Source organism: Rhamphochromis sp. 'chilingali' (assembly GCF_963969265.1).
Source record: "Rhamphochromis sp. 'chilingali' genome assembly, chromosome: 6".
Taxonomy (NCBI): Eukaryota; Metazoa; Chordata; class Actinopteri; order Cichliformes; family Cichlidae; genus Rhamphochromis; species Rhamphochromis sp. 'chilingali'.
The window spans coordinates 41,273,658-41,288,171 of NC_137933.1; the positions used below are offsets into that span (position 1 = coordinate 41,273,658).

The following is a 14,514-nucleotide window of genomic DNA, read 5'->3' on the forward strand; positions in this document are numbered from 1 at the left end:
TTCGACCACCTCCGTGTTGGTTTTTTGGAGCCATATTTGGATGAGAGTGTAGAGGTCAAAGCTTGTGTCTGCAACTCACAGAACACGCGTGCGCTAAACCTGAGCCAAAATGGAGCTCAGGCGTTGTGAACGGTATGTCAGCTTCACGCCGGTACAGCCTACAGTCAAATTATTTAAGGCCCGTTCACGCTCACGAGCTTCAGGTGGTGACCGAATGAACGAGATCATTCAGCAAAGGATGGCTGAGCTCTCAGAGATAGGTGAGAACAACACGGATGATTGGACGGGTTTACGCGCAGTGTGGAAAACACTCGGCTGTTCACAGTGAAACACAGTTTATGACTGCTCATCAAAAGCATTTATGTGTTTGTTCAAATATGCAAGACAGCATTAAAAAGAGAAAACCTTCATATTTTCTTTCATTTATGGGCAGCGAGTATATAAAATAATTACCTAATGCTCTCTAAAGTTCCTTCAAACTGCATTCTCCACACTGGCCAGCAGGTGGTCATCAGCCTCTCAGTGCTCACCTGACCTCTGACCTCAGCAAACACTTTCCTGATGCGTTTATGGTCCGAATTAAAGACGGTGTTTATTTTGGAAATGACGGCTCAGAACCCAGAGCGATGGTGACGTGTGACCTGTCAGCGTAGGCTTGTGGTGGGCGGACCGCTGTTTTTGACTGCTAAGCCTTTACAGCTGTGCTGCGCTTTGAGGTGAAATGCAGAGTCATCAAAGTGTCTGATTTCAAGTCGTTTAGCTCACGTCTAAAGAAGACTTGATTTCCTTGATTTTGCTTCTACTGACTGGTCCAATCAGAAGAAAGTGGACATAAAGGGGGAGGAGCTACAGCTGCTTATTTCAAGCAGAGGGAGGACTGAGGAGTCGTACCAAGGCTCAGCATGAGATAACGAAGGATTGTTTTGAGCTGTAAATCATGCAAAGCTGCCCTAAGAGGAGCATGAGGCTAAAAGTGTGGAGCTGGAAATGAGCAGAGCATACTTTTATCCCCCCAAACATCTCACGTGCTTCAATGTGCTGGAGTAAAAAAGTGCTTTCAAATAAAACTACTGATGAAAGGAAAACTGATTTCACATTTCTGTTTTTCTCTCCTGGCCTGCAGACGCAGGGACCTTCTTTCAGTGAATCTGCAACCACAGAAGCACTTTGTGAACTCCATGTGTTGCACATTTGACTAAAAACACTTGTCAGCTCTTTTCCGCAGCCGTGAGATTGCTTCCTAATAATATGGTTTATGGGGCCAGTTTCTGCGGGCCCCTGTTGGATGTTTCCATTTTAAACTTATCATTAGAGCCGGCTCTGTCCACATTTACTATCTTGCAGCGAAGTGTGTGTTTAAGCGTCAGTGTTTCCAGCAGGACCGCATGACTCGGGGATGCACTTCGGCACAGGGAAAGGAGGTGGGGGGAGGGGAGAGAGCAGCAGCTGTACGACGCAGAGGAGACGATGCTGTCGGCTCCTCGCACTTCCAGCAGGTTGCAGTTAAAATTAAATCAGGGCGTGCACATCAGGTTCTGACCGAAACACTGGAATTCATGTGTCACGCTCTGCTTTCATGTTCAGTGTGTTATTAAAGGATCAACCAATGTGGATGCTCGCTGAGAGCGCTTGGCTTTATGCCTCCGCAGTAGAAACTTACACTCCTGCACAAAAACTTCCCGACCACAATGACATTACTTAGAAGCTCTGAGGCAGCAGGAAGCCCGAGACTCTGCTGGATTCTCAGAAACAGTTTCACAACGTTTCCCTGCGATAGCTGCAAAGTCCACTTCCTCTCATCATGGAACAAAATAGCAGCCGAACAGTTGCTGTGTGTCGGTGATTTTTTGGTGCGACTGCATTTATAAAGCAGCCCTACTTTGACCTGAGGCTCGACTTAAGAAGAAGAAAGTTATCAGCTGAGGTTTAGGTCAGGTCCGTCGGTCAGTGTTGTGCCTCTCACTCCCATCTCATCCAATATGGATGCTAAGCCTTTAAAGCCGCCAGGGCTTATCTTTATATTTTTACCTGCTGTAGTGCTATTTCAAGAGGCTATGTATCAATACAACCGTTATATACCAAGTTTTAATAATATCTATGCATTAAGCCCATAGTAACTACACAAATTGCAAAAAAGTGCAATAAACTACAAAAAAATTGAAAATCGTTTTATTTACACATATTTCTAGTTTCAGAGGTTTAAACTGCATCCATCAAAACTGCAGATGCAAAAAAAGTTGCACAAAATAGTTTCCAACCACAGAAAGTTTATTCTGAGTGTTTTCATAGTTTCATTTTTGAGATGCACTCATTTTTATAAGCTGCGGAAAAAATGAAAATAAATATTTTTGCGCACAATTTGCAAAAAAACAGCAACAAAATAAACCATTTCCAACAACAGAGCAGAAAATGTACAGAAAGGCATAAAGTCACACATGACGCACAAAAACCAGTAAACCTTTGAAAGGCCTTGTAGGGAAAAAAACTACGTTTCCCACGAAATGACATCACTTCCTGTTTTCGCAGGTAACGGCAGACATACGATAGTTCGCGCTGATGTTTATTCCAAGTAGGAAGTGCTAAGAACAGCTGATCGGATCATGTTTCTGGACTGTTCGTTGACAGCAAAGCCAGTTGTGGAAGGAAACGGCGACCTGGGACAAGCTGAGCAGTGTTACATAAGTACGTCTCCTCCATTTTCATGTGCAAGAAAATGGTTGCGCTAGCTTAGTGGTGCCAATTCTACCGGGATTTAAAAATAGCTATGCTAAACGGAGCGCGCATGCTCCGATGGGCTTAAAACGGTTAAGGAGGCCTGGCTGTAACGCGTCATCGTTTTTCAACATGCATCATTTGGCAGAGTTTACTATTTTTTCAACCACATTTACACGTGTTACATATAACACTGTTACAGTGACAGCAACAAACATCAAAAGCAGCATTTTTAATGTCTCTTTGCTATTTGGGCTGATTGGGACCTGATGACTGTAAAAACAAAGAATTACCTGATTTTTTAAATTCTTTTTTTACCTGATTGTTGTTTGTGAGAAAAATGAGATCCACATATGAGGACATTCGCTCCAAATGTGGATAGAACAGTAGCAATAACGTCCTCATAAGTGGATATCGGGCCCTTGTAGAGAACAATTTAGTATTTTGATCTGAACAACCCAGAATGTGATGCCCACATATGTGGACGCCAGGTCCTAGGAGGCTAACAGAGTCACACGGGAATACGAATCAGAATCGGCATACTTTATTAATCCCTAAGGAAATTATGTAAAAAAGACAAGATAAAGATTAAATAAAAGCTCTCCAGGCAGCGCCTCCTTCAGAACGACCCGTTCTTTCACAGGTGTTTGTAAAGGCAGACTGAGTGGCCAGGTGCTGGATTTTATACACCTGTAGCAATGGGACGAACACAACTGACCGCAGAGAATAACAGACTTTTTGTCATGTGGGTAACACATCCGCCTTACACGTGAAACATCCCCAGTTTGTTTCCAGGAGGAGACACAGATGGAGGTCACGAGCTGGTGTGACTCCAGTGCCAGTTCATGGCCTGGATAAATGGGAACGCCATGTCAGGAAGTGCATCTGGTGTTAATCTGTGCCAAATCAGTCATGCAGATCCATCCACTGTGGTGAACCCTTGGAAAATAAGCGAGCAGCCAAGAGTACCTGTGTGATAAATGGTCGGTTTCTTATGCAACACCAGATTTTAGGTTACTGTGCTCCATCGCGACCTACAGATTAACGCCAACCTCACAAACATGAGAAACCACACCGCACATCCACAGCAAGCAACATCTCAACACAACGCAGCCACAGCAGCCACAGCAGCCGAAGCAGCAGCCGCAGCCGCACGACTAAATCAGGGACTCAAACATTCATGTTTGGAGTGTGCCATGATCGGAGTGACCTCATTCTGGGATTGCTTCACTGTGTGTTAAATGAAGATGATGCACTTGATGCTACATGACTTCAGATGAGTTACTGAGTTATGAGCAGATGGCTGACACAGAGTGAACTGAGAAGGAAAAAAATGTTGGATTACTTAAAAGTCGCAGCAAACATTTCATCACTGACCGTCTTTTCTCAACAACTAGATTTGGTTGAAAATTTGTTCCAGAATGAAATTTGACTGTTCACTGGACCTCCTCAGACTTTCTGGCTACGTTTGTGTAAAAGAATGTTCTCTGATAATGTCGTCTATCAGTTAGAGATGAATAAAAAAATTTCACTTGTGAGAAGTGAAAGAAACTCATGAAAAGCTGAGACCACTCTCAGATACTCAAACCGATATCCTCGAACTCTGGACCTCGTCTTTTATTCTTCCAAGCTGAGAACCAGAAAGAATTTACAGCTATTTAAATGCAAATGGCATTAAAATATTTGTTATATTGATAAAACGGACACCCGATGACAGAAGTCTGAGCACATGGAGTGTCTGTCAGATCCTGCTGTATTAAATACAAACAGACACATGACCTACAATAGCGTGAAAAATCCTTTCCCCTCTGAGTGAGAGACGTCCGTCTGAACCGCTGTCGCACAAGGACGTGACATCAGCACGCGCGGAGCTCTTTGGACCGAGGGGGCGGGGTTTGAACAGTTTTCTGGAACTGATCTGGAGCTTGTTGTTAGTACTTCTTCCTCCTGGCGCTGTCCCAGGACCCAAAGGTTGAGAAACCAGCCTTTATTTCCGCCCTCCTCCCAGGTCAGCTGGCGGTTGGTTAATGTGTAATTAGAACCAGATTTAATGGGAGAAATGATTATCCCAGCAGCTGATTAATGATTTACATCCCCCGGCCTCGTCTTCCCGGGTACGATGATTCCGTGTTTTTCCTTCTTTTGTATCTGGCTGTGAGAGTTTTTGATTCTTGGACATCTTTTAAAATTATTTTTAAAACATTCTTATATTTGTGATATAAAATCACCGACTGTTGTGTCTCTTTCTGGACATTATTAAACCAGTGAGGAACCAAAGCAAATGACCACAGGTGCACACAGAACCCGGGGCCTTCGTTAGTTTAATTTCCCCGACCTTTTTCCCAGTTTAACAAAACGTTTAAATAAATTAAGCCACGAATCAGCACATATCTGAATCTGACCAAACACCTGCTGAAAGTGACTGTTGTCTCTCAATCAGCTGATCGATCAGCGAGTCTGTAAAATGATTTTAGGGGACAATCAGCTGTTTCTTGTCTGTGACGTGAAACTTCAAGGATGTTCACTTTAAAATGACGGAGAAGCAGAAAACAGAAACTGTTGAGGATCTGAAGTAAGAAGACTTTGTAGGTGTTCTTCTCTTCAATGACTCACATTGTAGGCGATTAGCTGTCAGTTAACCAAGTGTATCATATTGAATACGAGTTTTTGAGGCGTCTGCATCATCAGTGTAAAAACCTGAATGAATCACAGCGTTCATTTTTAAGACTTAAACTCTACAAAAACACCAGATGTAGCAAAATGATATCAGATAAAACTCGTCTGTACAAACTTTTCTGAAATTTTCTGCCCTTTTTTTCCAGGTTAAGTTAGCAGGTCAGCACATTTTAAACCAGAGCGCTCTACAGTACAGTAAACGGGTCCCAAACGACCCAATGAGCTGACGGCTTTTTCACCAACTGGTTTTCTAAAATGCGACCACCTAGCTTTTTCAGATCTCTCAGTATGTCCTGCTTCATCAGTCCACCAAAGCCCACAGGAGCCAGATTACGGTCTGCACACCAGCAGATCTGCATAAGAATAGGTCGCACAGCTCTTCTAATTAGTGATAAGGCAGGCCGAGTCCCACCGTCAAAGCATATCCTCCATAATTAGGCTGCGGCGATAATCCCGCCACCTCCGAGCTTCTATCAGGGAGCAGAGAGGGGTCGGCCGCTCGGAAAACTATTACGACTCCGATCCACATCGACACGTGAAGGATGGACGAGAAGCAGACACCAACATCGATGTACCATTTTTATTGGACTTATATAGAAATACTTAAAAAAACATGAAGTAGCACCATTACTTTTTTTATCATGTATAACTTTAAATGTCAGAAAAATAAAACTCTTGATACATTTTCAAATCTTGTCTCAGCAAATATAATATTAGTATTTGACCATGAGGTTAAAGGCCCTTTATCATAAAATAAAATATACTTTGTTCTTAAACTTTGCTCAATAAAGTACATTTACGCTCAAGTAACTTCACCTACATATACATAAACAAGTGGTAAACAAATGTATTAAAATAGAAATACTAAAACTATAGTGGTGCAACAGAAGCCTGTAATTCCCACTGGAATCTAATTCATACAAATTTTAGAAAGCATAAACGGTTTCTTTGTGTTCAACTTACTAAGTTTTGTACATTTCAATGTTTCATAATAATATAGAATAAAATATGCTTTATATTACGGAATAAAAAATATGCTGGGTGAAGCAGATTTAAAAGACTTTTTTTGCTGAACCTATAAAAACTCCATCCCAACAGAATACTGTCAAATACACATTTTTGTGGACTCGGATTTGCTCCCACAGTCGTGTGATATTAAAATAATACAGTGATCAAATGCCGTAAGGCCGTACTAAAAAAATGAACAATATTTCAACCCAGCTACAAAAAAGTTCACTGAACTTAAATTAAAATATCTGTAAACATCTTTGCAATAAGAAATATAATCTTTCAAGTCAAAAAAGAATAAAATACTTCAATCTGTAGTAATGTCATTTAAAACTTTCAACTTGTGGAAATTGATTCTATACATATATATGTAGGATATGTTGTTGCTCTCCCTCCCTCGCGTGGTTTCTGACCTTGAGCTGCAGTATCTGTTAGGCCGGACGCCCTCCACGTTTCCCAGCCGCCGCCCCCCCTCACTACACTTGATCGGCAAACCTGGAAGGCTCGTCCCGCCGAAACGGTCTACAGGCGGACCCCCGTACCTCCGTCCTGACCCCAATGTCTCTCTTCGCTTCATAAATATAGTGTACAATTAACTAGAACTATTGATTACTATACTGTAATATTTAAAACATGCACTTAGATGTTGAAAATATTTCCCCAAGCTACAGTACGTTATTCACAACTAGCCCACGAAGGCTGTCTGTCCCTTCTTCTGGATACTGCAGCCTCTCTTACATACATATGTATATCTATGTACACTTTCCAGACTGACGATTGGCTGATCGTTAAAGCGGTATGAAGAGTCTGTTGTTGCTATTGTAGTCTGTCTCGCCGACGAGACAGTCCAAGAGTTTCACTTCTTATGAAAATATACGTATAGCCTGAGTGACGCCGGTGTGGCAGACGGGGCATTTGGGGTCGCTCCTCTCGCAGATCCGATTGGCACATTCCATGCAGAAGAGGTTGTGCCCGCAGGGAACCAGCGCCGCGATGACCTCGCTCTCGAAGCACACCGAACAATCGCGACTGCCTTTTCGGCTGGTACCCGAGGAGGTGGATGAGGAGGAAGAGGAGGACGACGACGAGGCCGAGGAGTCGCACGGGACCCCGGGGAGGTGGGGGCCCGGCAAGGACGCGATGGAGCCGGAGTAGCCGGGGAAACTGAGTGGGCCTCCGCCCGGGTCGCTGCGCACCCTGCGGGCTAACGGGTGCTCGGCGGGCCCGCCGTTGTGGCTGTGGAGAGGAGGCGACAGGCGAGGCTGCGGGGTGCAGCCGTTAACCCTCCTCTGACTCCCCGCGATCCCGTTGGCATTAGCCGAGCTGTTGGTGGGGAACATGGCTGAAGTGGAGGTGGGGGAGCTGCCTCCGGTGGAGGAGGGGGTCATGCGACTGTCGTACGGGGACCACAGGAGGCCTGGCGGGGCTGGTGTTGGGTCAAACCCTGGCGAGGAGTCAAAAGTCAGATCAGTGCAGTCGGGGGAGATGACGTCGCTTCCGTAAACAAACCCGTTGCCGTTGGTGTTGACGTTGATGTTGTTGTTATTGTTGTTGCCGTTGTTGTTGGTGGTGGCCGTGTAGCTGAGCGCGGGGCTGGGGGGGCTGTAGTCGGCCATGCGCGAGCTGTTGTTGCCGAAGTAGGAGTCCGTGGAGGCGCTGCCCAAGGAGGAGGAGGAGTCGTTGCGGTAGTTGGAGAAGGGTTTGCGCACAGAGGTGGGGGTCATCCCCGCGCTGGGCTTGGACCACAGGGTGGCGTGTCCGTGCAGGTCGAAGCCCACATCGGTGCCGTTGGCGTGGAAGTCGTTTTCGTCCTGGAGCTCGATCAGGCCTCCGGTCCTCATGGCGATGTGGGCTTCGATTTCTTCGCGTGCTCGGTCCACATTCTCCGGCATCCCCGTCACCTCAAACACCGGCTCCTTGTCCCGGCTCGGGGTCACGATGTAGGTGTGGGTCTGCTGCTGGATCCGCTTGATGGTGGCGCCCTTGGGCCCCACAACCAGCCCGACCACGCGGTAAGGCACCCGGACCTGGATGGTGGTCTGTCCAGGCAGGTTAGGCGGTCCGGGGACCGGGGTGCCGCTCCCGTTCAGGCTGGTGTTTTTGTTCCGGGAGGCTCGGATCATGGAGAAGTGCTCTGCAGCCGAGATGATCTCCCTCCTGGCCATGGCCACATCCTCCCTCCTGCCTGTCACCACGAAAACGGGCTCCTCGCCTCGCACCGGAGTCTTGATGTAGGTGTTGGTCTTTGCTCGCAGGGCTTTGATCTTGCAACCTGAGGCAAAGGAAGCAAAAGAAGAAAAGTGAGGACGTAGAACCTTGAAATGTGGCACATGTTCTCAGAACAGATGTTGCGTGCTTGTTGTTGTCTGTCAAAAAGTGCGAGCAGCCTCAAAAAGCAGGTGAGGAACCCTTTTAGAGAAGAACAAATCCAAACCACGTGCCACCGCCACGAACATACAGCAGGACAGAAAGAACAGCGAGCAAGTCTCCTTCAGCAAAACACGAGGACGGCTGCTGCGAGACACGCTGGGGAAAAAGGGGCAAAGCTACGTAAAGACTTCATATCCTGGAAGCTGAGCTTTAACTCACATTCCAACGCCCTGAAGCACAGGCACACATCTTTATCATCAAAAAGACCAGCTGAGGAAACAGCCAGGGAAGAATGACATAATTAGCCAAGCGAAGCCAGCTGAGTGGGACAGGGTGATATAACCAGCAGAGGAAGGCGAGTCCAACTATACCGTAAACCAGTTTAAATCCCGAGTTAGCGTCAAACTGGTGCAGGTTAAATAAGGATAGTCTCTCGCATTAAAACAACACCCCCGGGTCACGGCTAGTCCACCATTTTTCCTCTCCGTGCTTCTAGCCTGACTTAACCCGACGCAGGGGGCTGGGTGATGGTGTTGGATGTAAACAAGCCTACTGCACAAATGTCGCACTGTGGCTGCTGTAAAGTGTCCTTACAGTTCCTTTTGTTTTTGTGGGAGCAGCAGCAGCAGCACAGGGAGGGGAAAAGATTCCGCATATGTAACCAAGCACCAGTCCCGCCCTGCAGCCCTACAGCTGGAAACACTGAGAGATCTGTGCAGCTATGGGCGTCTGCAGCCTGCGAGGCAAGGTAACATCGTGACCGCTGTCCTAATTCGATCCGATCACCATCACAGCCATTAAGCAAAGAATGTGTGAGGAAAACACACGCGCACACACACACAGTGACCTACAAACACCACATGATGATGATAATAACCTCTGTCCTGTCAGCGGTCATCGCCAGGCTTCACCCAAAACAGCTCGGATTTCATTTTAATTCTTCGAAACCAAACTCCGTTCATTTTGTCAAATACTTGAACAAACGCGTGCCTGCCTGCAGAGCACGCACGATAAACAGCACGACTTTGGTGTCTTTTCTGAGCTGCTTCCTGCTTCTCTTCAGTTCGGCAGCAGCACGGGCTGTTATTAATCTCAATAAGCACTTATTCCAAATGTCAACTTCTTGAATCTGTGCGCGCTGCCGCCCACCGCCGTGTATTTATAGAGAAGGAACAATGTATGACTAACTGGCGAGACAGAAACTGAAGCCCGGAGGGGAACAGGGAAGCCGAATTCACCAGCAGAGCTGCAAATGTAGCCTGAAAGCAAGAAAAGTGACACATGCGCGTCCTCCCACACGGGACACGGTGCTGTTTGGGTGCATGGCCGCGCTCAGCTGTGCTGCAAGACAAACACCAACCGTCTCACACACACAAACACACACCTTGTCTGCCCACGATCTCAGCCACATGCTCGGAGCTGGGCACCGGGACGCACTCCGTCATGTTGACGCTCTTCTTCCGGGGCTCCTGGCCGTTGTCGTACAGCGGGTTCTCGTCGTTGTCCAAGCCGAGAAGGGAGAGCTGGTCCAGGGCGATCTGCAGCGCTCTCTGGTCGTCCAGCGCGTCTCCCTGGACGCTGCTGTCGGCGAACAGCGAGCTGGGCATGTTTGCGGCTTCGCAGGGTTGCGGGTGGAAGGCAGAAAATAATACAGGAAGGAGGGCGAAGAAAGGAGAGGGGAAGAGAGGAGGAAGAAGAGGAGGAGGAGAGGGGAGAGGCACCGGAGCCGGTTCTCAAAGACAACTGGTCAGTGCAAAGAAACCAGTGCGGCTGAGGAGGGGAGGGAAAGCAGCGCAAAGGAGCCACAGTAAAACCATCCACCCCCTTTGGTTTCCAGGCCGAAGCTGGACGTCCCGGTTCGAGCCGAGCCGTGCTGCTGCAGGAAAACGCGTGTTTATTCCACAGCGGTAATAATCCGTGCTGGCTTCCCCTCAGCTCCTCTGTTGCTTCTGTCTGAGTCTTTGCAGAGCCAGACAGAGAGATGTGCGGGTGACGTCACCGCCTGGGCAGGGGCGATGCGGTGCCGCGGCTCGTTTGCATATCCGGGATCCGATTGGCTGCCCGCAATGACTGGGCGGGCCCGCTCGTACAGGCACGCCCACCTCTTTGTTCCCAGTCTTGCTCTTTGTCTCTTTCCCGGTTCGCGCTGCTCAGGCCGGCTGGCAGGAAGTGGAGCTGTTCACGCGTTCATCACGCATCACATGTGTTCTTTCCCCGAGGATCTCGGCCCTCTTCCACTCCAGTCAGCATTCTCGTTTTTTCTCTTTAATTTGACCACGCAATAATAATAAACTGTAAATGAAAGATGGACAAACACAGCCACCTATGATGTCATCATTTACCTCAGTGTTAACAGAGGCAACATAACTCTCTCACCTCGCATACATATGTGTGCAGCGTATGTATACAGTGCCTGAGTACTGTGTGTGTGCGTGTGTGTGTAAGACAGTGTGTGTGTGTGTGTGTGTGTGTGTGTGTGTGTGTGTGTGTGAGTGTGAGTGTGTGTGTGAGTGTGTGTGTGTGTGTGTGTGTGTGTGTAAGACAGTGTGTGTGAGTGTGTGTGTGTGTGTGTAAGACAGTGTGTGTGTGTGTGTGTGTGTGTGTGTGTGTGTGTGTGTGTGTGTGTGTGTGTAAGACAGTGTGTGTGTGTGTGTGTGTGTGTGTGTGTGTGTTCATATTTTTGTGGGGACCAAAATCCTGGTCCCCACAAGTTTGAAGGCATTTTTGAGACTCAAAATGTTGTTTTGGGTTACAGTTAGTTATGGTTAGGTTTAGGTAACTAAACCTTAGGTAACTAAAGGTTAGTGTTAGTGTTAGATATTCATTTTTCAAGGTTACTGTTGGGGTAAGGGGCTAGCGAAAGCATTATGTCAATTAGATGTCCCCACAGGATATGAATACCCAACATGTGTGTGTGTTATCTGTTTGTTTATGTGGTTGAAATGCAGTTTCCAGGTGTGCACAGCCAACATCGTCATGTTTTCTCTGTGGTTCTGACCCGTTCCTCTTACTGTTTATCCACATTGTACAGAATCTGGCTGCAGTTCTGCCTGGGCACAGCAGGGGGGAGGGGGCACTGCTAATCCTCATTGTTTTGGAGTGAATAGAGCTAAAGAGCTAAAATAATTATTTCCATCTGTTTCTTGACAAAAAAAATCCACATTTATTTTAGTTATTGCAAATCCATCGTCAATACTTAACTGAAGTGAAATCAAATCGTCCTTGCAGTGAAGCTGATTTTGCCTCTGATGCCTCAAATAAAGTAAATGGTAAATGGCCTGCATTTGTATAGCGCTTTTCTAGTCCATAGGACCCCAAAGCGCTTTACACTACATTCAGTCATTCACCCATTCACACACTGGCGATAGCAAGCTACATTGTAGCCACAGCTGCCCTGGGGCACACTGACAGAGGCGAGGCTGCCGGACACAGGCGCCACCGGGCCCTCTGACCACCACCAGTAGGCAAACACAGGGTTAGTATCTTGCCCAAGGATATTTGGCATGCAGCCAGGAGGCAGCCTGGGATCGAACCACCGACCTTCTGATTAGTGGCTGACCTGCTCTGCCACCTGAGCTACAGCCACCCACCACAGATGGAGGATACTGTAAAAAGAAAGGTTTGTGGTCCATAATACTCACAGAAAGGTATTTTACTACATTAAAAACCTGAAATTAAGAAATGTGAAAGTAGAATGATTGTTCTCTATCAAAAACACAATGACAATTTAGTTCTGAGAGCTGCGTGCGCTCGAGAGCACCCCCTGTGGAAGTTCACTGGTGTGTCAGGTAATCGTAGCGTCTGAGCCACAGGTGACCTGATTATAACAGGAGTCTTTGGAACTCACCAGTTTCTGCCTGATTTTACTGGTGACGGTTAAAATAACTGTTGGTTCTGCTCATCACGACGACGACACAGTTCACAGCATTAGCATCTATTTGAGTTTCTATTGTTGCAGCTTGGACATGGAGTCGGTGCGTGCAGGTTCAGCATGAGCGCTGAGGGTCTGGGCGTCCTCTTCAGCACTTCATCTTTGTAACAGAAAACACAAAAATGTGAATAAACTGGAGTGAGGCGCTCTGAGTTTCTCATTAATGTTTAACCCAAGAGAGTAACAATGGAAACAGTTTGGAGAGAGTAACCTGATTAGATATGCACGTCTTACCTGATCACTAATCAATGACAGTGATAACAGCTCTGATGTGCTCAGCACAGTTCAAACTTTGTCAATCATGCACATATTTTTACTTTGGGATTCTAATAATTTACATGCGGGTGACGAGTCGGAGTGAAGGCGATTAGTTTAAATTAGGAAAGCCTCAGCAGCACTTCACTGTGTGTCTAATGTACAAGAAAACACACATAAGAGCTGCGTCACCAAGTAGGAAATAGACTTATGCAGCCATCACGTACTTTTATACATTTTCGAGGAGTTTGGTCACAACCATATTTCTACATAGCAGATGTGTCTGTGAGGGTCGGGAGGCTGTATTAGTCACTCAGTCCCGTCACATCATCTGTGCTGCATCGTGTCAGCACGTGTCCCCAAACAGATACTGTAGCCTGAGCCTATGAGCAGCCCGTCATACATCAGGTTCATCAGAGACTGAACTCGCCTGTGTCTCAGCAGCATTTTACAGCGTGCTGTTACGCTGGTGTACGCTCATACTCAACTGTATTCTCTGAAGTTTAAATATTTGTGTCCTTTTTCTACTTTTTGAATAAACTCCAGTATAGAAACTGTATTTGGTAACATGAGATCAGTGCAGTGCTGAGACGGACACACGGGGAGCTTTTTGACCCCTGCCTCTTTCTTCAGTGCAGCGCGGCATCATGAAGCTGAAAGGTTAAGAGCACTGCCGGGCGATGAGGTGGGAGAGGCTGGAGGATGGTGGAGGCGGTGGACCGGTGGGTGGGGGCTGTTCGGTCAGGGGGCCTTTGACCAACACAAAGGGGATTTCAAGCCGATTCAAAAACCGTTGAGACCAGAAGCATTTTGCTTTGTCACTTCACTCCAGGAGCACAATGCCAATGCTAATGAGGAGGAGCCGGAGGAGGAGATGCGATGGGATCCTCTTGTTGATATTTGACACCTCAGCTTCCCCCTCACCGTTCATCTCGTCCCGATTTTCTTCTTTTCTACATTCAATAAATGCGTTTCATACTTTCTTAAATCCTCGAGTACATCTGTGCATCTGCACGTTTCCGATTTCGAGTCGAGCACACGTGCGCCATGCGTGATTTATCAAATGTCTCTTACATCATCCCTTCCTTTCTGGATCTGCGTCGCTAACTCATCCACCGAGTGCAGAATCAAATATCTGTTTGTGGCTAAGCTGAGCTGTTGTATTTGAGTAAAAGGCCTGCATTGCTGCTGGCTGCACCTAACCCTGATATGTGGAGAGCATTCCAGAAACATGAAACCCTCCCCGCTCTGCTCCGCTCTGAAGCCTCCACTCTGTTCGTTGTAGAGAAATGACCCAGAGCAGCACTTCTTGCAGCTGCGTTTATCTACATTTCCCTCTCTGCTCATGTTCATTCTTCTGTAAAATTCTCCCTAAGCTTTGCAGGTCCGAGGAAATAAAGTGCCACCGCACGGGCCTCAGTTTGCCCCGCTGCTCTTTCTTAAACCCAGACGGACAGCGATCGCAGCATCACGGCTGATCTTTGTTGTTGGGTATTAGGCGTTAGCCAGCTGCTGCTTAGGGGCGATTACCCGTATGCCTTTTAATGAGAGGAAGAAAAGCT

At 47.0% G+C, this 14,514-nt stretch overlaps 1 protein-coding gene across 1 annotated transcript; it reads right to left on the reverse strand.

The window, feature by feature from the left end:
• Positions 1–5,945: 5,945 nt before the first annotated feature.
• mex3b (mex-3 RNA binding family member B) lies at positions 5,946–10,756 on the reverse strand. The gene is made up of 2 exons (XM_080885076.1): positions 10,151–10,756; positions 5,946–8,668 (listed from the first exon to the last, which is right to left on the reverse strand). Exons 1-2 carry the CDS (start codon positions 10,371–10,373, stop codon positions 7,260–7,262), a joined length of 1,632 nt encoding a protein of 543 aa, XP_080741202.1. The 5' UTR covers positions 10,374–10,756; the 3' UTR covers positions 5,946–7,259.
• Between the last annotated feature and the right edge of the window lie 3,758 nt (positions 10,757–14,514).